This window comes from Schistocerca americana, chromosome 8 (assembly GCF_021461395.2).
Source record: "Schistocerca americana isolate TAMUIC-IGC-003095 chromosome 8, iqSchAmer2.1, whole genome shotgun sequence".
NCBI lineage: Eukaryota > Metazoa > Arthropoda > Insecta > Orthoptera > Acrididae > Schistocerca > Schistocerca americana.
The window spans coordinates 39,644,826-39,669,499 of NC_060126.1; the positions used below are offsets into that span (position 1 = coordinate 39,644,826).

The window sequence follows — 24,674 nt, forward strand, 5'->3', positions numbered from 1 at the left end:
GGGGGGAGTAGGGGGGAGAAACCAGTGAGTTGACATATTTTGCATATTTTCATTCAATAATTTCCATACGGAACAATGTTCAGGGGAAAAACCATTTTAAGAAAGTAAGTCTTCATTGCACTGTGCAAAAAATGTGCTGTAAGAATAATATATACTGCTCACCTGCAATAATTTTGTAGACATTTATTTAAGGAATGGGGGCATTCTGGACTACTGCTTCGCAGTATATTTAATCCTCCATGAAATTGTTTGTAAATAATGCACTACAGTTCAAAAGGAACAATGATGTACATAATTACAATACCAGAAGGAAAAATTACATTTGTTACTCCAAACTAAGGTTGTCTTTAGCTCAAAAAGGAGTGCACAACGCTGAAACAAAAATTATCGATCATTTACCAAGTGATACAAAAGTCTGACAGACAGCAAAAAAAAAAAAAATTGAAAACAAACTGACATAGTTTCTCCTTGACAACTCCTATTTCGCTGAAGAATTTCTATGGCTAAAGTGTAAAAGGTGGCAAGTAGGAATTACTAACTCACATTTTTATATCTCCTCCTCCTCCTCCTCCTCCTCCTCCTCCTCCTCCTCCTCCCCCCCCCCCCCCCCCCCCCGCACACATCATTATGATCCAATATGTAAAATGATCCTCGGAGCATGTAATGTCAGTTTAAAAATTGTATTTGCTGATGACAAAATCATACTAACCAAGACTCAAATGGCAGCCAAAGAAATCTACAGGTGGTTCACACCTAACAGTGAAACAATCTCACACAGACATATTTAGCAATTTCAAACCAACAATAATTAGCTCTTTGCATCAAAGCAGATGTTAATGTCATTGACTAAATGAAAAACACTGCATAAAATTCCTTGGGATCCAGTTGGACAAGTAAAAAATGGAGTCAAAGCACAGACAACTAATCAAGAAGCTCAGTACAGTGTGTTATGCACTTAGAAGCTTCTTTTTAACTGTGTTGTCCTAAAGACGAAGTACTGGCTTATTCTGCAATTTTCGCTCCCTGTTTTTATGGAATTATGTTCTAGGGCAGTGTACCTAAAGTGAATAGTGAGTGTGTGTGTGTGTGTGTTGATCGGAAGCGATAGTAGATTAGTGCATAAAGTAGATGCCTACACATCTTGCATACGTCGTTTACCTTTGAATTCTTAAACTCACTGCTTATTTTTTTCCCTCATGATAGAAATCAGTTTAAACTGAATTGTGATATACAGTCACAATACGAGGCTCAACAACAACTTTGCCTGTTTAGAAGAGTAATGTACTCTTATTCAACAAGCTGCCATTCAACTAAACAGTAAATAGGGAATCTCTATCACTTCAAAAGAAAATTAAAAATATCTGCATATCTAGGTTGAGGGATTGAAAATTTATCTTAGCTACATTGCAAACAGCAGTGTTCTTTGTAAATATGCATGACAAGTAGTAATGTGCTGTAAACAAAACTCAGTACTTAAAGATGAAGGTACATATTTATCAAAGTAAATAGAGAATGCAATACCGATCATGAACTAACTCTTAAGCATAGTCTATACGCCAACCAGTCAGCCTGACTTCAGTGTTCATAGTTTCCCCTAGCTGCTAAGGTGAATTCTGGAATGGTTTTCTTTGATAAGGGCGTCTTCCACTTTCTGTCGTGTCTTTAAACTTTCTGTCATGTCTTCAACAAGTCCTATCCTACTTTGTTAATGTTTTATGTTTATATAATTCCCATAATGTACCTTTCATGCCCTATAATGTGCCAAATGGCACAAGGACAAATAAATAAATGTAGCATACTATGTATACATATGTAGCAAATGAATACATACACCAAAAATGATGTACATTGTACAGTCTTCCAATCTGTGAGAAAAAGCCTGCAAAGGGCTCATCATTGTTCCTGCGATAATTTATTGCTCTGGCCCAGTTGTTTCCCCACTCAATCATGGTACCTGGCTTCAGTCTGTAACTTCTAATCTCATAAAGATTTGGCCCATTTCGTGGACGGACTGGTGGCCAGTAACTAAATGCCAGGACGTATTGCAAGTGCCGTGATCGTAGCATCTTCCCTCTTTCCTTCTGCAGCCGCACAAATTCCTGAAATAACAAAGTTAGTAATGTTACACTGGAAACTGACTTTTAAAGGTACACAAACACTAATAATATCATACATACCGGATCTTGTAACAGTTCTTTCCTGGCTTTGTCTATACTTGTAAATCCACCAGTGTATCGCCAAAGATGTAAAGCTTGATCCAAATCACCTACAGTAACTGTCCAACTGCCTACTAATTCACAGGACAAATTTCTTGACTGTATTAAATCAACATTTTCCTTGCTGAAATAAATATTTAATGATCATACATGTTTGTCAAATTAAACGTATTGTGTGCATGAAATTATAGGCCCTATACTTACTAGTTTTTTAGATAGCTGTCAACGGAATCTGGCCTCATGTTATGCGTCTGGAGTTCATAAATAACTTCCTTATCTGACAATAACCTCGAATGAGATTCTTTTGTTGGTTCGATTTTTCGTACCAGTAATTTGCTGAACCAACTTTCATTGCTGTCCTGATGTGTTCCGCTCGTTGATATAAGCCTGTCAATTCAGACAATTATCAGCAGTAGCCGATGACTCAAATACCTTTGACCTTGTTCCTGTACGGAGGTCTGCGAGATTATATTTACAAACAAGTAACAATTGAACTGGACACAGATGTGCTCTGTATTGTATATAAAATTCTGTGAGCACGCTCACTTGGCGCAATTTAGCTGTGTTACCTTGATGTAAGCGGCGTTATTTGCGTCCCTTTAAGAGAGGATAAACTTCTCACTTTGGCTAACGCCGCGGCCATGATTGCTCAGTCTAAGTACCCACAAGCAAAATTTGAGTGGCTGAAGTACCAATAACTTTGTCACGCAGAACTGATGTGGCGCACAGGATTTAAAATGTCGTTATCTGATTTAGGGCTGCAAAGGAAACATCGTTCCGAGAAATTAAATTTGATTCTGTTAGTTCCAATTGTACAAAAAGAAAAAAAAAGAGAACTCGTATGAGTACCTCCGCTGTTATGCTCTGACTTTTATAAATACTTCAATCATAAAGTACAAAACCGAACACGTATAAATCATTACTCGTAAGTATAATTTGAAGGATGATTTAAAATTAATTCTCAAGAATTAAATCGTATGCAAGAGGGCACAAAATTGTTCCAGACAAGATTACAATACATAGATTTCAATAAAGTAAATATAGCGCTACGTCTTCTTATAGCCAGATGAGATTTAGCTGGTTTTAACAGTAAATTATAGCGCCGCTACTGTAGCCTTCGGTACACTCGCAGAGATAGTACATAATTATACACTTTGACTACTCGTATTATTATATCTGAGGCGCCAGTGTTTACTGTTGCACAGGAAGACGATCAGCTGTCAACATAAAGCTAGCGTGTACTGGAAATCGGTTGTGTTTTTGAACTGTTAAATAAAATGACGTCCTTATTTGATCAGCTGAAACTCCTGTTTGATCAACAGTTGTATTCAAATGTTGCTGCTTTGGTAAGCGTACCATTTAAGATAAGAGCTAATATAATAGATGTCAACGCTTTCGAATGACGAAAAATTATATTACAACCGGCGCGCTCACTATGAATGACAATAATCTTACAGGTAGACAATAATGCTGCAAATGTATGGTTCTCAGTGTTATATACTGAAACGTATTGTCATTGCCCATATGTTAACAACTCTCAAGAAGCCCGAAGTTAAGCAGAGGATACTGTTCTTTAAATGATCAGAAGTGATATAAATACGTCATTGCACAGATTATTAAATTTATGGGTTGCCCGTAATACAGTTGAGATTTTGAAGAGAGTAAAAATGATTATTTAACCTTTGTTGGTAATATAAAGTTCGTCAGCGTTTGTACTTCGGCACTAGACGAGCAATATTAGATAACTGTGGTTTTTAATGGCCGTGACAAACTCGGTTTTACTTAAATGTTCATGAAACAAATTCTCTTTTATTGAGTGCTGCATATCATTGCCATCATGTGAACAAAATTTTTTTGTGTAGGGAATAGCTATGAAATGTATATGGCGCCGTATTCATACTTTGATCAGCCCACGTTAAATCTTTCCTGACAAATGCTAGGAGGGATCCATCAACAAAGTTGTTGCTTTGTTCATCAGAACAAATGCTCTATTTAATAACACTTAGTTGCTGTAGTAGTAAGAGTTTGAAGGATGCTTACTGTTCCTCTTGCTCGTGGATCAGTGAAGTACACAACCAAAACAATTATTGTCAGGTTTATTGCCAATCTGAAGAGGTTAAGAGAGAATATAAACATGGTACTGAAAGTAATTGACAATTTTTGCTGTGTGGCCGCGAGAATAACTGATGACAGCAAAAGTGAAAAAGATTTAAAATGTTGGTTAGCAACAAGGAGATGAATTTTTGAAACAAGAGACTATGGTAACATTGAATACACAAATTTATTAAGAAGGTTTTTCGAAGGGTATTTGTATGGGGTGTTGTTTCATGGAAGTGAAATGTGGATGATAAGCTGTACAGAATAGAAGAGAATGGAAGCTTTCAAAATGTGCTTTTAAAGGAGAACACTGAATAGAAAATTTTAATTGCAGTCCCAGTTAGTTGCAGTAAAGTGGTCCCTAAAAAGATGAACAAATACTCAGTTGGCTCCTGATAAGATTTAAGAGGTGCAAAGTTAGGTGATCTGATTTAAATGTAGTGAAGAAAATTGTATTCTCTAACTACAATAACAGTGATTCACAATACCTGGGTGTAGCAATTTGTGTGGATTTGAAATGGAGTAATCCCGTAGGCTCATTCATAGCTAAGACAGTTGACAGACCTTGGTTCTTTGGTGGGACACTGGGAAATTATGATTATACTATGAAGAAAATTTCTATCAGTGTGTCCCATGTTAGAGTATTACTCAATTGTGTGGGACATTTAACAAACAGGACTGATCAGATGCTTTAAACACATACAAAAAAGGACAGCACAGATGGTTACACAACCCCCCACAAAAGGCCCAAGAACACTCTTTGATGGGTTTGTGTGTGGCTATCACGGGCCCCATCCTTTGCAGCATTTTTTCCCTTCCATGGTGCATGTGTATTCTCTTGCTATTCCTTTTCTCCTCCCTTGGGGAACGTGTTGGGGATGTTTTTGGGAATGTGTTCTGCATTTTCAGTAGCTGACATCAGAACAGCCTCTCCACTGTTTTTCGTTCCCTTTTTCTTTCTTCATTCACTTTCTCCTATCCTTCCTCTGCTTCGGTGTTTGAGGTTCCTCGTCCTCCTCCTCCTCATCTTCTTCTTCCTCCCCCCCCCTCCTCCTCCTCCTCCTCCTCCTCCTCCTCCTCCTCCTCCTCCCTGTGCGCTCCAGAAGGGAAGCCCATGTGTCAAAAGCATAACAGGTGACTGGGCGATGCGTAATTCCCAGTTCTGGGTCGATAGGTCGGATTTGCGCGTACAACCTGGTACAGGCCAGGCCCAGGGAGGGGTGATTGCCTGAGTTGTTACCTTCTGAAATTGCCGATTGGTCCTCTGTCAGGTGTTCGGGTGGTATGCACAATCACCTAAGGTGGGTGAGACCCCTCTGAAGGGGCCCCCAGTTGGAAGGCGCACACCATCGGAGACACTGGGAATCGTGGGAGAGTTTCTCACAATGAACCAATCATCTTCCCAGTCAACGTCCTCCAAATGTAAATGGAATGAAGCTCCCGATTCAAAGGCCGTCTCAGCTGCACCATGGTTCCTTGTGGTTTCATGTACTGAAGATGGTCTGCCCTTTGCTACTAAGTCTGTTTATTATTCAGAAAGGTGTTGATGCAATTGCTGACCCTATGAAATACTGCTCTCGTTTACTCAATGGCCCTTTGCTTTTGGAGACTACTTCTGATTCTAAAATACAAAAAAACTGCCAGGCGCTGTACTTCTCCATGGCTATCCTGCTCGTCTGAAGGCCCATTGAATGCTGAATTCTTCCTGTGGTGTTATTTACACTTTGCTGCACGATGGTCTGACCGAAGCAGAAATCCAATGTACCTCTTTGACCAGGGGTCATTGCAGTCCATCAGGTGATGAGAAACGTAGATGCATCCTTAGTGCCCACACGCACTCATTTTCTCAGTTTTCATAGAGTGGTACCTCTGTCCAAGAAAAAACCAGGTTAAGAAGTTATTACAGTCTGACCCTACATTTTGAACCTGATGCGCTGCTACCAGTGGCATCATTTCAGCCACATTTGAATGTCCTGTCGACGCGCGGCCAAATTTGTAACCTGTGGCAGGTATGTTCGTGAGGGCGATTGTCCACTTCCTTCTCCCCACTGTATCAACTGCAATGGCGATCATGCCACCTCCGCTTGAGATTGTTCCGTGCATCTCGATGAGTGGGCTGTCCAGGAGATCCGGGTAATGGAAAAAGCACGTTACCCGGTCACTTACAAGTAGTTCGCTAGTTGCAAACCCTGCATTCTAGCATCTGGCACTTACAGTACTGTCCTTGCTACATCTTGCTTCATGAAGGACATGGCCAAGCAGACCTGCAACCTCAAAATCAGCACCACTGTTGTAAAATTGTCCAGTGTGATAGTAGCAGCCCCTTTTTCTCCTCCAACTGTGCATCAAGCCACCAAGCTTTTGCCTCATGGGGCAAAGTCACCTGCTACACAACTGGCAGGGCGAAAAGGACAGAATGAATACTCCCACTAAGTTTCTACATGCCTCCAGCCAACTCACATCTGAGTCTTTCTCTGCCAACCGGAAAGGTTACAAGAAGTCAAACAAAGGCAAACAGTCTTCCCCTTCACCAATTTGGAGATCCTATTCAGTAGTATTGCCACGTGATACACTCGCTCGATCAACCTCCATCTTGCTGGTGCACATCTGTCAACCATTTTTCTGCCCTGAACTCTGTAGACCAACAAGAGGAGAATGCCGATGCTTCTGTAGATCTTATGGAGCAGACTCCTCCAGCTTTTGTGCCCTGTAGCAGCAAGTCATCGAAGACTGGTACTTGGCAGGTGCTGAGGTAACACCCCTTCATTTTTCCCTCCTGCGCTTTCCGCATCACGACTCTCCTCCTAAAGAATGTTCGCGGCCCTCGATACAACAAAGAGGAATGATGGCTGCTCTTAAAAGTGCAGTGTCTGCTTGTTCTCTACCTCCAGGAAACAAAATTGTGCCCTCACGACTGCTTTGACCTCTTGCATTGATCCTGGTCCACTTTGCTGTTCCCTCCGAGGAGGCCATCCCACCTCTTGGAGGAGTCATGCTGCTCATCCAGGATGACGTTCATAGTCAACCCATCTTCCAGGATACCTGTCTTCAAGCTGTTGCAGTCCTCATTTTCCTTTCTCACTAGAACTTCTGCCTTTGTACCATTTACATTCCTCCGTCATTCGATGTCAGCAGGGCGGACTTCCTCCAGCTTATTGGGCAGCTACCTTAGCCCTTCCTGCTGCTTGATGACTTCAATGCACACCATTCCCTTTGTGACTCTCCCAGAACCTGTCCGAGAGGTGCCATCTTGGCTGATCACCTCAGTCAACTTAACCTCATCTGTCTTAATGCGAGAGCACCCATGTTCTTTTTTGCACTGCCCACCTTGCCCATCGTCTCAAGTGGTCCACTCACTCTGACACATACTCAGGCAACCATTTTCCCATGTACTCTCCATTTACTGAGTCCTACCCCACCTATGTGCACACACAAATGGTAGCTTTCTAAGGCGGACCGGAAGCTTTACTCCTCCCTGGCGACCTTCGATGAACAACATTTCCTCAGCTGTGATGACCAGGTAGAATATCTTACAAGTGTTATCTTTACTGCCACAGAACATTCCGTTCCTCACACTTCCTCTTTACCACACCGTGTCCTATACCCTTGGTGGACTGAGGTATGCTGACACAATTCATTTGCAGAACAGTTTCACTCACTCTTCTGTCATGTGGGCTAACTTCCAACAGCTCCCTGAGACCATTCCCAAATTTCTGGCCTGACAGTAGCAGACGGTGTCATAGTGGACCCTATTACTATCACAAACATCTTGGACTGCCACCTTTCTCAGATTTCTAGCTCCTTCCAGTATCACCCTGCCTTCCTCAGTTGGAAATGAGCAGAGGAGGCTTGGATGATATCCTCCTCTTCTCAGAATTGTGAGTGGTACAATACAGCCTTTACTATGAGGGAGCAGCATCACACTCTCACTTCATACCAATCCTCCACCTCAGGGCCAGACAGTGTTCATGTTCAGGTGTTGCAGCACCTTTCTCTTGTGAGAAACACTTTCTCCTTCATATGCACAACCACACCTGGGCAGAGAGCAAGTTTCCCAGATGCTGGCATGAAGCCACTGTCATACACCTACACAAGTCCGGTAAGGACAGACACCTTCCTTTCAGCTTCTGACCCATTTCCCTCACCAGCTGTGTTTGCAAGGTGGTAGAACATAAGATTCTTGCCCAGCTGGTATCGTGGCTCGAGTTGCAATTTACTAAGAACTGCACAGTGTGGCTTTCGAGTTTGCCATTCTGCAGTTGACCAACTCGTCACTTTGTCCGCCCATGTTGTGAACGGTTTTCTGCAGCAATCCCTGACTGTGGCTGTGTTTTTCGATTTGGAGAAAGCGTACGACAGCTGCTGGAGGACCGGTACCCTCCGTACTCTCTACATGTGGGGCTCCCATAGCCACATGCATCGTTTCCATCAGGAATTTGTAAAATACCGAGTTTTCAAGGTACGTGTGGGTTCTGCTTTGTTGGACACCTTTGTCCAGGAAAATGATGTGCCTAGGGGTTCTGTCCTGAGCATCTCCCTCTTTGCTATCGCCGTTACCCCTGGAACGGCCTGTCTCCCGCTGGGCCTCTCTGGCTCCCTTTTCGATGGCGATTTTGCCATCTGTTGCAGTTCTCTATGCACCTGTGTCCTTGAGCAGCGTCTTCAGGAGTGACTTGATTGTGTTTACTAACAGAGCATCAACAATGGATTTCGTTTTTCCACTGACAAAACTGTTTGTATGAATTTCTGGCAGTGCAGGTGGTTTTTATCACCATGTTTACATCTTGGGCCTGTTGCCCTTCTGTTCCTTTAAACTATAAAATTCCTGGGGCTCCTGCTCAATAGGGAACTCTTGGTCCTCCCATGTGTCGTACCTGGCAGCCCGCTGTATGGCCCCTCAGTGTTCTAAATGTCCTCAGTGATACTTCCTGGGGAGCAGATTGAATCACCCTCCTCCATTTGTACCAGTCCCTTGTTTGTTCAAAACTAGACTGTGGATGTTTCGTTTGTGCATCTGTATGTCTTTCCCTCTTATGCCATCTCAATACTATCCACTATCGTGGCATCTGTTCAGCCAGTAGTGCCTTTTGCACTAGCCCGGTTGAGAATCTGTATGCAGAATCTGCCAAACTACCACTGTCCTACCGCCATGACTTCCTCCTCAGCAGATATGCATGCCGTTTGTCTGCCATGCATGGCCACCCATCTTATGCCTCCTTCTGTGATGACTACTTTGATTGCCAGTATGGGGCACATCTGTCTTCTGTGTTACCTCTGCAGTTCGCTTTCGGCTCTTGCTCACTTCACACTACCTGGACCACTTTCCCAATAGGTGTGAACCTTTCACCACCTTGGCTTCATGCAGTGGCCCGCGTTCATCTTGACCTTCATTTGTTTCCAAAGAACACTACTCTAACTTCGCTTTATCGCCTTCACACGAAACTCTGCAATAGTACTTTTGTGAACACTGATGTCTCTCAGACTGACCATGTTGTCGAGTGTGGTTCGTCATTGACACTGACGCTTGTGGGTATGAGCTTCTGGAACACTGGCCAGTATTTATAGCGGAACTCATTGCCCTACATCAGCCCACGCTGTACATGCAGAGACACAGGCTTTACAATTGTCTTCTGCCCCCACTCCCTCTGCCCTTCAGAACCTCTGTATGCTGTACACCACCGATCCCTTAGTGCAACGGGTCCAGGAAATGTGGTAGTTGCTGGCTCTTGATGGAGCCACTGTGGTGTTTATGTGGGTTCCTGGTCACTTCGGCCTGATGGGAAACGAGACTGCTGATGCTGCTGCCAAGGCTGCAGTCCTCGTACCTCGGCCCGCTAGTTCTCACATTCCCTCCAATGAACTCTGTGTTGCCATCTGTCAGCAGGTGGTGTCCCTTCATGGGAACAAGCTCGGGGTTATTAAGCCTTTCCGAGCAGCTTTAACTACCTCCTCTCGGCCCTCTCGCCATGAGGAGATCATTTTAGCTAGGTTGCTTATTGGGCACTGTCGTCTTAGCCATAGTCATTTGTTAATTGGCGCTCTCTCACTACTTTGTACTCATTGCCCTCAGCCTTTGAGGGTCCACCATTCCCTAATGGAATGCACTTTTTTTTTTAACCACTTACGTTATTTGTGTTTGCCGTCTGAGTTATCAGCTGTTTTAATGAACGACGTGCAGGCTGTCGACACTGTTTTACTTTTTATCTGTCGACGCAATATGACGAAGTACATTTAATCTTTAGTTCAGGATCTCTGTTTGTGTATGGCATATTTTATAGACCTTTCTCCATGTCCCTGTTTTTAACTGTCTTCTCTTTCGTCGATTGGGACTAATGTGTAATTGTTTTTTAGCTCTTCTCTTTGTCTTCATGCCCTGGACATGGACGTGAATGACCCTAGTTGTTTTTGTGTCGTAAAACAAAACAAACAACAGATGGTTATAAGTTAGTTTGACTCTTGGGAGTGCATCGTGGAAATGCTGAAAATCAGGAACTGGCTTACATTTAAAGATAGACACCATGTATCCAACAAAAGCAATGTACAAAGTTTCCACAACCAATGTCAAGTAAAGTATATAATTGTATTCTTCATTCTCTTACAGAGTGCTCCAGAAGGGATCATGAAGACAAGATTAGCCTAATTATATAAGACACAGAGGCATTTAAACAGTTGTTCTGTATGTGATTGGAAAGTACACACATCCCAACATGGGGTGCCTTGCTATGTGCTCTCTGCGCTGGCCATTAAAATGACTTACTAGCTCGAGGCACCACTGGTATAGGCTAAAACGTTGCAACCAGTATTAATGCACTAGGATAATGAACTAGACCATATTCAGCACCACTGTACCCCCAACCATGCTGCACACGGCATCATTGTGCTACTCATTTCTAGTCTTGCCTTACAAGTCTATTTTGTTTGGCCTATTCCTTCTCTATGGTGCCAGAATGCCTTTGCAGGCATGTAACTCATAGTTGCAGAGCCACCTCTTGGACAAGTTTTCCCTTGCAATTTAATTGAATATGTCAACCTCAGCTCAGGTGAAATAAATGCTTTCATACCTAATTTCTACTTATTACTGAGTTGCAATCAGCTTCTCTGTTTTATCTTTTCAATTTCTAGCATCCTTTAGCTTTTCTACACCAATACATATATCAGTCTGTAGCATATGCAAGTATGTGTAATTTCTGCCAGGAAGTTTCTTAATCTGCCAGGAAGTTTCAGTTTGCATATAGAAGTTAGTTTAATTTGTAAATTACGTATCTAGTTTTTTATATATATATATATATACAAACGAAAGTGCTGGCAGGTCGATAGACACACAAACAAACACAATCATACACACAAAATTCAGCAAATTGTTGCTTCATCAGCAAAGAGGGAAGGAGAGGGAAAGACGAAAGGATGTTGGTTTTAAGGGAGAGGGTAAGGAGTCATTACAATCCCAGGAGCGGAAAGACTTACTTCAGGGGGAAAAAAGGACCGGTATACGCGCGCGCGCGCACACACACACACACACACACACACACACACACACATATCCATCCGCACATACACAGACACAAGCAGACATTCACTTTCCCTCTCCTTCCCTCTTTCCTGATGAAGCAACAATTTGTTGCGAAAGCCTGAATTTTGTGTGTATGATTGTGTTTGTGTCTATCGACCTGCCAGCACTTTCGTTTGGTAATATATATATCCCCCATTTTCTTTCTTTTCAAGCAGATCATGTGAGATGATTTGGTGAAATGTCAAAATTGGTAATACTGTGTGGCTAGATCCTGAAAGATGTGATACTTTAAAAACAGAATACTTAAATTTTGCTATTATTCTGAGATGGCTGGAAAGAGTGCGTCAGTAGCCTCAGCATTCCTGTAAAAGCATTATCCTCATAGTGACTGAAATTTATAAGCTTCTCAACGGTAGCGAAGAATCGACATGCGAAGTAAGTTATGTTTAAATTCAAACTATGGTAAATCCAGGATGGAATGTAACAATTCTCCAACAGTTTTAACACCATTATAACAATCCTACTACTGAGACCCTCTGGGAAATAGAACTTCCAGTCACAAAATTAATCATATGTGATTTGTGTAATGACCTGACCTGTCCACAACTAGTGGTCTCACGGTCGCGTTCTCGCTTCCCGAGCACGGGGTCCCAGGTTCGTTTCCGGCAGGGTCAGAGATATTCTCCTGCCTCGAGATGACTGGGTTTTTGTGTTGTCCTTGTCATGTCGTCATCATCACCATTCGTGAAAGTAGCGAGTTTGGACTGAGCAAAGGTTGGGAACTTGTACGGGCACTGATAACCGCGCAGTTGAGCGCCTCACAAACCAATCATCATCATCATCATCATCTGACCTGACCTTCAATAAGAGATTAGGTAGTGGTGCTACTCTGCACCCCCCACCTCCCCACCCCCACACCCCCCACCCCATACCCCACCCTGCTCAGAGAAGATCCAGCCCCTCAGGTCTTGCCCCAGACCAGATTGCTATTGCAATTACTCTAATCTGTAAATACCAAATCAGCTACTACTACTACTACTACTGCTGCTACTGATACTATGTAAATCTATCTTTTAACCCTTGCTCAGAAGATCCGGTCTACGGCAGCTTGAATTACCTTTGGATCAGGCTCCCTCATGGCTCATTGTTTCAGGTACATGAGAGCCAGGCAGAGCTAAGTCAGTGATGTTAGGAACTGTGTCGTGCAAGGTAACGGTCACCCTACATCTATCTTCCTGATACTGTTCCTTATTCTGCAACAGTTGCTCTGCAGTGATTTTTCCCTTTTCCAGGTGTCATTAAGGAAGGTAAGGGTTTGTTTGGACAACATTTCTAGACGTTTTACTGCCCAATACAACTGTGGCTGCATTACACTGAACACAGTAACTTCATCTTAGTAGCTGGTAAATGATACATTGGGCCTGTAATTTCACACCGCAGGATGTTTCTCTGGGTATCTGTAATGCATCTGGCCTGCTAATTTCAAGCCATTCGGTTCTCACTAATGTGCAGGCCATGCCCATCAGATCTGGTCTCACAGGCTGGGCCTGTTTGTGTGTGGTGTAATGCAGCAGACTCGTGGTTATGGACCCGGGACTGCAGTGTTCCTCAGCAGGCCAGAGGCCATGGGCAATGGATTTCAGAACTTGCGACTGTCTAATCACAAATACATTATATAGTGCGACGTTTTATAGACATTTTATTTGTTCTAGTACATTTTGGTACCTCAAAAGTAGTTTATATGTTAGAAAGTGTAGACAATAATAATAAGAAAATTGTGTCAGTCACTTGATATTTGTACACCACGTATTAATATAACGAGGGCACACAAACATTCATGCAACCACTCGGACACAACTCTTGCACACATGACCACCGTCTCTGGCCATTGCATCTTCAGCCTGTGAATATCAGAAAAACAAACTACTGCTCATGCCTCCCCACCTCTCATCGGCAGCTGCTAGGCAATCAGCAAGAACTGGTGGCAGCACTGACTGCAAACTGAGGGGAATGATAGGAAGGAGAGAAACAGTATAATGAGAGAGTAGGGAAGTGCGCATGTACTCAGCTGCACCAGGCCGGCGAAGATGCGTGGCACCTCAGTTAACAAATCATTTCATCTACTGAGACACAACAAGATTTTTCTAGGGCTATTTTCAAATTTCCCTGATTACCCTGACATGTTTGAAATTTCCTGATTTCCAGAACCTGTGGCAACCCTGGAAATGGCAATGTTGACTGTTGTGAACATGAAAAAGGTTTAGCTGCTTTTAAATGTTTCTTACTTTTTCCATGCAGAAATAAATGTGACAAATGCACATTCAGGCTGCAGTGGCAATATTTACACTGCACAGTACTAGGTTCCCCAGACACCTCTAACAACCAATCCTTTAACTGTTTATCACGTAACCACTCTTTTCTAAAATGTCTTACATACTGCTTGACATTCTTTTCAGACATCTTCAGTCTGTCGTAAAAACAAACAAAAAGTACAATAGACACTAGTTGTTAAACATACTGTAACTCAGTACAACACTGCAGCCTGTAACCTGGTATGCAACTCCCCAGTTATGATCGGTAGCAGTCGACAGCAACTGGGAGAATTCGTGCCCCAGTGATTTGAGATGTTTGTTGCCAACAGCGCAGTGTACCATTAGCCGGTGTTGACTGCATTGTCGTCTTCTTTGTTGCTGAGCTGAGCTACCCATCACTGTCCACCTTTTGCTGCACTATATTCCTTGTGATTTTTGCGAAAATGAGTGATGCGCTTGCTGGCTCATCTGAGGCTATCTTCTACTCCATGTTGGAAAAGAAATCCGGTCATAAAGAGCTTATGGAAGCTCAGGACACAGCTTTCTGTTGCGCGCACTGGGTGCTTTCAATGCATGGAGGTGGAGTTTGTTATCCCCCTCTCCTCAATACCCATCACTCCATACAGCATAACCTGTTCGCTCTCCCGTCTGCCCATAAACCCCGCCCCAGAGATGACAAGTTACAATTTGCCAGAATTACTGTACCCTAATGTATTGTGCTCATTATCCAGAATTCGTGGCATTAACTCATAGAGCAAAGCATATTTGTGTTAGTGTGCTGCTGGTGCTAGAGGCACGTATCATATATTTAAAGCCATTTCGAATCCTGGTGGTGGATGATACTTCCGCAGCCAGTATTTGGCCAGCCAGGTGAGGAGAGATGTTAGTTTAAACTTCCTGATCCCCAGTTTTTACACCAATGTCCTGGATTAAATTCCAAACCTCTCCACAACCTCTCATGATGAGAGGACATGTGACACTGTCGATAGTGATTCGTCCGTCGCACGGGGATGTTAACCTCGGTGGCTCCCTTGATGCTTTTCGAGAGAATTACGCTGTGTGCCAGCACAGAGTTTCAACCTCGCACTCTTCAGCCATAGAAACACGTACACAACACCGCACAGTACCAGCACTCATCACAGCCATCCCCTGTGTACAAAAACACGCTCGACATTTCGTAACAGGCCAGAGGAAGCCAAAGGCAAACCACCTCCACTTAGACCCTTCCCAGGATGGCATTTCAGGATTCCTGCTTCTGCTCCCTATGCTCAGTTTGAGAGTATGGGACTCTTACTTACTATTGTATCTTTGCTTACGACAGAAATTAGGACCATTTGTCACTGCATTATATTTGCTTTGCTGAGTTTGCCAGTTGTCAGAGATGTTTGCTACTGTTAGCTAAAAAATAGCCATATACATTGCTCAATAGGAAGGAAATTTAAGGTGTTAATTTTAGTTCAGTTTTCGATTATATCCTACATGTATTCAATTTGAATGAACAAATCAGTAATACAGCCCACTTTTGCAACACATTGAGTGAAACTAGAGTTTTAGTGCAATATATCCTTGGCACTGTCTTGCAGGTGCATCAAGATTTGCATTCATAACAGTTTTATCTAAGAACTTTACTTTTTTTTTTTTTTTTCAAAATTAAATGAAACCAGAAAAATCCGTCAAAAAAAAAAATAATAATAATAATAATAATAATAATAATATCTCTCAAAAAATATGTCAACTGTCAAAACTAAATCTTACTCGTCACACAACATGATACTCCATCAGATTTGATGGGAAATCCGTCACGTTGGCAATGCTGGCAATGAGTTGCACTATACACACCTAACAGTGGAAATACGTACTGCAGAAGTTCTGCCGCCCTCAATTTTTATTCGAGTACTATGTAGTGGCACTACACAGTATTTAAAAATAGATTTGACGTGCAAGTAAATGTTTTGGAAAGTGAAATGTAAAAGGAAAAATGGACTAACAGGAACTGTGCGAGTATTGGATTTGGCATACTTGAACAAGGTTAAGAAAAGTGGATTACATCTTTTCCTGAAAGATGATCTGTATTGGTGTGGTAAGGTAAGAGACAACCACTGACGTTGATTAATGATGCTAACAAATGGTTGTACCAGAGGACAAACAGTACTGATGTAACAGTAGGAAAAAATTCCTGAAGAGCAGGAGAAAGATGTTTTGGTGTTGCTTCAATTATGTATATCTTACAAGAGGTGCTAAGTGAAAAGGTATCTAAAAATGTGGACGTTTCATCTAAAGGAAAATACTGGGAAGACTGTTGCTGAAGTTCAAAACAACATGTTGAGAAGAAATAACCATGTATTACCTACAATTGCTGAAGGAAGGCTAAGAAGCAGGAAACAATACTTTATTGATGCTTTCCCCAATCAGAAGACAAAGATTATGCTGTATGCAGTAATTGAAAATACTATATACATTTAAAAAAACTGTCTTTCCTTCAAGATGTGCACAAGAAATTTTGAACTTTTTTTGCTTTAGAAATATAACTAATATATTATTCTATTTCCTTTCACTAAACACATAAGAAATGTTACTCAGAGAGGAATTTATGGATCTTCATTTACAGATAAGTGAAAATAATCTTCTTCAGCTAGTCTGGAACTTAAAGATTATGTGCGGTATAACTGCATAAAGGTTTTTAGCTACTGTGATTATATTATGTAGCTTCAAAGAAGCGCATCACAATGGATAGCCACATCATGCTTCATACAGGGTGAGGCATAATATCGAGTGGCTTTAAAAAGCATGCGAATTGAGCTGCGTCGGAGAGAGGTGGAGGGGATAGTGTCAGTTACGTTTGGCACGAAATAGCATTTAGTCATAAATGAGCAGTGGACCACACAGCATCATGCACACACTGTGAAAGCATTTTATCAAAACGGCAGTTCATACAAGTTAGCATGTTGTGCATTCTGCAACCACATCAACGTTAATTGGAATTGGCCTGTGCGATTAAAAAGTGGGTTGAGAACTTTGAGGAGGTGGCGTCAATGAAAAAGAAGAAAACTGGGAGACCAAAAACTACGCAAACATCTGAAAACATCGAATGTGTAAGAGAAGCCCTTGTTACTCAGCTTGCCGACGCAGCACTGCACTTAGGGGTTTCAAACAGAACGGTAAGAAGAACTTTACACCAAGCTTTGCACTTTCACCCCTATAAAATCCAAATGGTTCAGGCCCTTAAGGAAACAGAATTACGTGAGCCGAAGCTGGTTCTGCTTAGAATTTTTGGACTGGAGAACTTTTTTACTCCACAGCTTGCACACTATGAAGTGTACACTGAAACGTTTTTCCAGCAGGACAGAGCAACCTCCCACATTGTTCAAGTAAGCATGAATATTGTCAGTCGTTTGTTTCCAAATCACATGATTTCCCGAAATGGTGATATTGCATGGCCCCCTCGTTCACTGGATCTCTCAACATGTGACTTTTTCTTGTGGGGTTATCTGAAAAGCCAAGTTTACCAAGATAATCCTTCTCAAACAATCGAAGATCTGAAAGAGTGGATGTGACAGGAAGTTGTTCAAATCCTACTGGCAATGCTGCGCAGTGTGAGGAGTCCCGTGAAGGTGTGGCTGGAGGAATGTGTGATGTCACCTTCCCGGAGTTATCTTAAAAAAGTAACTATTGTTTTACTATTACAGAAAATGCTTTTTCATTTATTTTAAGCTTATGAAATAAAAAAAGTTAAATTGTTTTCACTTATCAGCATTTAAAAAATCGCTCTTTGTTATGCCTCACCCTGTATATGCCCTATTGCAAGCAGCATATCTGGACTTGATTTGTTGGTTCTCTTCATTTAGTTGAGGCATGAGGAAATCTCTGTGTAACGCCAATACCTCATTATGTTTTATCATTGTGGCATGTGTAAGGCAGAGTAATCTTAGTCATGGTTGCCTCACATGAACAGGGCTGGAGAAACTTGCAGTACTTTCTCAGTAATAGGACATATGCAAGTTACTGAACTGTTGATTGTACAGACAGTCTGACATGATTTAATGTTTAATTTTTTACCAGTTCATTTTGTAAACAACATGCAGTAATAGGACATATGCAAGTTACTGAACTATTGGTTGTACAGACAGTCTGACATGATTTAATGTTTAATTTTTTACCAGTTCATTTTGTAAACAACGTGCTGAATTGAATCCTCTTGACTATTCCAATACTTCATGCTGGAATAGGATTCAAAGTTGGATCTTTGCCTGTCATGGACAGTTTCTTATTAATCAAGCCATCTCTCCCCTCCAAAACTCCGAACTTTTCACTGTGCCCACCCTGATGGCTTAGCACCTTGGAGAAAGGAGACAGTTCAGCATATATTCTCTTGTTAATCTGATAAGTTTTAGATGTAATCAAAGTGTGTTATGGAAATACAAAACCAAACAAAAGTTGTAGACCAATTAATTATTCTTGCTTTCAGGCAAACCTTGTCATCACTGTTAGTGAACATAATCAAGAAACATTATCACCACCAGCCAAGTTTCAAACCTATGTGTTCTACGGAGATTCACTGTTTCATTTGGGACAGTATCGTAAAGCTGAAATGATGTATAAGAAAGCTTTACAGTTCAAAAAATCTCTCTTGAAATCAAAAGGCACAACAAAACTCCAGGACAATCAGAAGGAATTAATGCCTGATATTGGTAAGAAGAATATTTAATAATAATAATAATAATAATAATAATAGTAATAATAGTTACAGTTATTGTAAATTATAGTTTTTTGTCGTATGTGTCGTGAACAGGTTTTAGTCTGTGGAATTTCAGAAAAATTTGTGGGTATATTACATTTACAGAAGTTTTGTTTTGATTTTAAGGTTAAAGGTAGGTTGTCATTAAAGTGTTGGTGAAGGTGAAGAGTCATTGTAAAGTCTGATTACTTTTTTCAAGTGACGCCATATGAGGTGTTTAACTCAAAGTGTGTGGAGGCTTTAGGTGTTTGTGTGATGTTTTGGCTTGTTTTTCATATCGTGACCTGGGCCTAGTAATTTAGAATTGACAGTGAGTGAGTATTACTTACCACCACGCTAGAAGCAGTATCCATCTGTGCCGAGTTGTCTGCCAGGATAACAATATATAGTATAACATTTACGTATTCACTTCTTTATAAATTTCAGTGTGGTTTCAGAGATGCCCAATCTACTGCTGGCCATTTTCTACTCCTGGAATCTGCAATCCACAACACCTAGACACACCGCCAACACATGATCACTCTGTTCTTTCACCTGCAAAAGGCATATGTTGCAATGTGTTGTTACCATAGTTTGTCATAAATGGGTTTGTTACCACAACACCTAGACACACTGCCAACACATGATCACTCTGTTCTTTCACCTACAAAAGGCATATGTTGCAATGTGTTGTTACCATAGTTTATCATAAATGGGTTTGTTAGGGATGCCTTCTTACAGATTTTTTTTTTTATTGTTTTGACTCTTAGATCCAAGGGGTACAAACTGTAGTATTCAACACTTCAGTGAGAAAAGGGTCCTACAGGAATCAGTTCTGAGTGCTACTCTATTTGTAAAAGCAAAAAAAAAAATAATTGTATAATCACAGTGGGACCTGCTGTCTCAGAGATACTACACTCTGATGATTTCTGGTTATTTTAGAGTCCTCTTTCACTACATACTGTATAACATTAACCAGAGAGGGAGGGGGGGGGGGGGAGAGAGAGAGAGAGAGAGAGAGAGAGAGAGAGAGAGAGGGGGGGGGGGGGGGGGGGGGGGCAGGCACATGACAGGCCGCAGAATCGTGGGTGTCATTTCTTACCAACAAAATCGTATGCCATAGATTTCAACAACTAGAGGTCTGTACGTCATCACAGGGAACTTTCCTTAAAAGATGAACTGCCACAAGTAGTTGAACAATTCCACTTTTTAGCTATATTACTTGACAACAGATTAATATGATTACAAGAACAGGGGAACTTGGCACTCTCTGTTTCCTCAGCAAGAACAGCTGGCAAGCAGATCAGAATGATTTTATTAGGGTTTTAAGAAACATTAATGTTATCTGGTCTCAGCTAAGAATATGTCCCCTATGGCATAAGAGCATTGCCCATACTTCGTTACTCCATGCACCCTTGTGAAGTAAGAGTTGCAGCTGGTGCTTTTTGTGCAAGACCAGTCTACTGTCTCCATTCAGAAGCAAATGTTAGCACATTTACCCACGTTACGTAAATGAGTCTTTCAGGGCTGCCTGCTGATACCAGGGGGAAAATTATACAACCACAATTAACCAGAGATCCAAACACCTGTGTTAGCCTACCGTACTCTTCCCTGCCCCCTCCAGAGGGCCCACATCTCTTTTATGAATATGTGCTTGGCTACCACGGGGCTGTAGCCTATGCAACAGTGCTTCCATTCTGTGCTGCGAGCATATACTCACACTGTCCCTTTCCGCCTCTGCCCCTCCATCACATGGTTTTCTTGGTGCAGGCCCTGCTTGCACCTGGTTATGATTCGGGACTTGAGTTTCCACTACCGGCATTTTCTACAACTTTTTATTAAATGAATGCATGGTCCCCATTGTTGGTTTGATGTGCCACCACTTTTAAAAATTCTCCAGAAGTGGAGATTGTGCAGGGAAGGTCACCCAATGTGATGTATGTCTATAAAACATCACACTATATAATGTATTTGTGGTTCACCTCCCACATAGGTGGCCCAGGTCAGGGCTAAAGACTGCAGTTCACGTGCGATCACTTCTGTCTGAACTGGAGTCCTTCCTTTCACCACTTCTCGTCGAGGTCCATTGATGTACACCTCCATGGTGTAGCTGTAGGCCAAATCTTTCCCTGGACCTTTCGCGTGGCGCTAAGGACTCAGTTAACCCTGCGGCTCTCTGCTGTCACTTCCTCTCGGTTCTTGAAGTGTTCCGGGGCTCTGAAGTGGTTTATACCACCAGCTCGATATCTGATGGTAATGTTGGCTTTGCCTTTGTCCACAGAGGCCATATTGAACAGCATTCCTTGCCCGATTGCTGCGGTGTATTCACTGCAGAGCTGCTGACCATATCTCGTGCTCTTCAGTATATCCGTTCATGCCCCGAGGAATTATTTCTTCTGTGTACTGACTCCTTTAGTGGCCTATAAGCTATTGACTAGTGCTACCCTTGCCATCCATTGGTGGCATCCACTCAAAGACTCCATCTATGCCCTGGACTGGTCCCATACTGTCGTTCAGTGGTGTTTGTGTGGACCCCAGGACACGTTGGCATCCCAGGCAACAAACTTGCCGACAGGCTGGGCAAGCAGGCTATGCAGAAACCGCTTCTGGAGGTGGGAATCTCTGAACATGACCTGCGTTCTGACTTACGCCGCAGGGGTTTTTTGGCTTTTGGAGACGGAACAGCATAACAGTACGCACAACAAACTGCATATCATTAATGAGTCTACGAATGTGTGGAAGTCTTTCATGTGGGCCTCTCGCAGTGAATCAGTTGTCCTCTGCCGGCTCCACATTGGCCACACTTGGGCAACTCACAGTTACCTCTTGTGCCGTGAAGACCTGCCTCAGTGTTGGTGTGGCCCCCTATTGACTGTGGCCCATATTCTGGTTCAGTTTCCCACTTTGACTGCCCAGCAACGAAATAATGGGTTACCGGACTCGTTGCCACTCATTTTATCTGACAACGCCTCATTGGCTGATTTAGTTTTACGTTTTATTTGTGAGGGCAGATTTTATCATTTGATCTAAGTTTTAGCGCATGTCCTTTGTCCCTCTGTGTCCTCCACCTTAATGCTTTTATGGTGGAGGTTTTAATGTGTTGCAGACTGGCTGGCTTTTCCTTTTTATCCTCGTGGCCGACCAGCCACTGTAATCTTTCTTGTTTTACTCTCTTCTGTTTCTAGCGTGTCTCTGTTGTTTTCTTGACCTCTTTTTTTCCTTTTAGTGTTCGTTGCCTTTCCTTCGTTCTTGCAGTTTTTCCTTTCTTTTCATTTTGTGTTATATCTCTCGTTTGTTTTATTCTCACATTTGTGGCATAGTTTATTGTTTTATTAGGAACGAGGGACTGATGACCTTGTATGAAGTTTGGTCCCTTCCTCCCTTTTTTAAACCAACCAACCAGCTAACAAACAGGTTAATAAGTGACTAGATGAAAGCCACAAGCTCGCTTATCAGTTTGACATAGGACCAGAATTTTCTTGTGTTCTCAGACAGATCTTTTGCTGACGTGTGACAGTGGTAGTTGTTGTACACTGCGTGCATAGATCTTTACAGAGACGTACGAATTTCTACTAAGTAATTTGTGCGTTAGCTTTTGAACCTAGAGTGCAACAGCCTCTGCTTCCTCAGCATCTGCCAGATTTCATTATTAAACTATAGTGGGTCTTTTCCATCCTTTGTCCACTTACTGGGCACATAACTCTCCAGAGCACAGTTTACAATATGCTTAAACTTTGACCGTAATTCCTTTACATCCATCTTGTTGTTGTTGTTGTGGTCTTCAGTCCTGAGACTGGTTTGATGCAGCTCTCCATGCTACTCTATCCTGTGCAAGCTTTTTCATCTCCCAGTACCTACTGCAACCTACATCCTTCTGAATCTGCTTAGTGTATTCATCTCTTGGTCTCCCTCTACGATTTTTACCCTCCACGCTGCCCTCCAATACTAAATTGGTGATCCCTTGATGTCTCAGAACATGTCCTACCAACCGATCCCTTCTTCTGGTCAAGTTGTGCCACAAACTTCTCTTCTCCCCAATCCTATTTAATACTTCCTCATTAGTTATGTGATCTACCCATCTAATCTTCAGCATTCTTCTGTAGCACCACATTTCGAAAGCTTCTATTCTCTTCTTGTCCAAACTATTTATTGTCCATGTTTCACTTCCATACATGGCTACACTCCATACGAATACTTTCAGAAATGACTTCCTGACACTTAAATCTATACTGGATGTTAACAAATTTCTCTTCTTCAGAAACGCTTTCCTTGCCATTGCCAGCCTACATTTTATATCCTCTCTACTTCGACCATCATCAGCTATTTTGCTCCCCAAATAGCAAAACTCCTTTACTACTTTAAGTGCCTCATTGCCTAATCTAATTCCCTCAGCATCACCCGACTTAATTAGACTACATTCCATGATCCTTGTTTTGCTTTTGTTGATGTTCATCTTATATCCTCCTTTCAAGACACTGTCCATTCCATTCAACTGCTCATCCAAGTCCTTTGCTGTCTCTGACAGTATTACAATGTCATCGGCAAACCTCAAAGTTTTTATTTCTTCTCCATGAATTTTAATACCTACTCCGAATTTTTCTTTTGTTTCCTTTACTGCTTGCTCAATATACAGATTGAACAACATCGGGGAGAGGCTACAACCCTGTCTTACTCCCTTCCCAACCACTGGCTACCATCTTAATGGATGCCAATTCAATGTCCAAGGGAGATGCTTATAACTGCTTATCTGCTCTATCTATCAGAAGCACTCTGCTAGCCTTCTTAATAGATTTATTAACTTTTGTAATCATAGGTGCTTTAAAGGCATCATGATCACTAAGCCCCGTTTGTATACTGACATTGTTGATAAGATCCATCCTATTTGTAGCTACAAGGTCTAAGATATTTCCATTGCCTGTTGGCTGCAGCTGCCGAGTTAGGCACTAAAAACAATTTTCAGAAAATGTGTTCAAAAGTATTTCGCGCAACTGTCTGGCTGTACCCCAGCAGTGAATCCATAGACATCCCAGTTTATACTCGGCAGGTTAAAGTCGTCTCCAGTTAGTTCTGCATGATCTAGGTATTTATGTGCTATTGACTGTAGATGACCCTAGAACTGTCACAGCAGAATTGGGTAGCTGGCAAAAACATCCAACTATTAAATTGGTCACCTACACCTGTTATACACAACCAGGTGACTTCACTGTCACTCAACTTTGACCTCACTGGAGACAATATTTTTGTCAACTGCACACATTTGCAGCTTCCCAAAGCACCCGATCTACCGTCTCCTTTTTCCTAATGTGGAAATCCATCTCCCGCTATAGTGGCCCAGATCAAGGCTTACAATCGCAATCCATCTTTTGCCCCTCCTTCTGAACTCTAGTTGTTTCCTCTTCCACCTCTCCTCCGGGTCTACTCACGTACACCTCAATGGTGCGTCCCTTGGCCACAGCTTTGTCTTCACCAATGACAAGGTCCAAAAGACTCGGTTCATCCTGAGTCCCTCTGCTACCAGCTCTTCTGCATCCTTGGTGCATCACAGGGTTCAGAAATAGTCTGCACTGATGGCTTGATGGTTGCTGGTCACGTAGGCTTTGTTTATACTTACAGGTGACATGTTGGACTGGACTCCTTGCACTGCAGAGTGTTTTCACTGCAGAGTTGGTAACCATCTCTTGTGCTTTCGAGCATATCCATTCCTGCACTGGTAGGTTCTTTCTCTTCAGCAGTGACTCCTTCAGCAGTTTGCAAGCTCTTGACCAGTGTTACCCTAGCCATCCGTTGGTTGTGGCTATCCAGGATTCCCTGCGTGTCCTCCAACA

At 42.2% G+C, this 24,674-nt stretch overlaps 2 protein-coding genes across 2 annotated transcripts in view; one reads left to right on the plus strand and one right to left on the minus strand.

Annotated features, from left to right (window-relative positions):
* Positions 1-2,954, minus strand: part of LOC124545402 (protein NipSnap) — a 21,992-nt gene extending 19,038 nt beyond the window's left edge. The window contains exons 1-4 of the mRNA XM_047124317.1: positions 2,786-2,954; positions 2,421-2,603; positions 2,178-2,340; positions 1,832-2,099 (exon numbers count right to left, since the gene is read on the minus strand). Coding sequence (XP_046980273.1) covers positions 1,832-2,099; positions 2,178-2,340; positions 2,421-2,603; positions 2,786-2,859 — 688 coding nt within the window. The 5' untranslated portion in view covers positions 2,860-2,954. The remainder of the gene's footprint in view (positions 1-1,831; positions 2,100-2,177; positions 2,341-2,420; positions 2,604-2,785) is intronic.
* A 452-nt stretch (positions 2,955-3,406) lies between these two features.
* The window catches only part of LOC124544918 (anaphase-promoting complex subunit 7), a 168,347-nt gene continuing 147,079 nt past the window's right edge, over positions 3,407-24,674 (plus strand). Inside the window, exons 1-2 of the mRNA XM_047123658.1 lie at positions 3,407-3,562; positions 18,601-18,823. Of these exons, the coding sequence (XP_046979614.1) occupies positions 3,494-3,562; positions 18,601-18,823 (292 nt within the window). The 5' untranslated portion in view covers positions 3,407-3,493. The remainder of the gene's footprint in view (positions 3,563-18,600; positions 18,824-24,674) is intronic.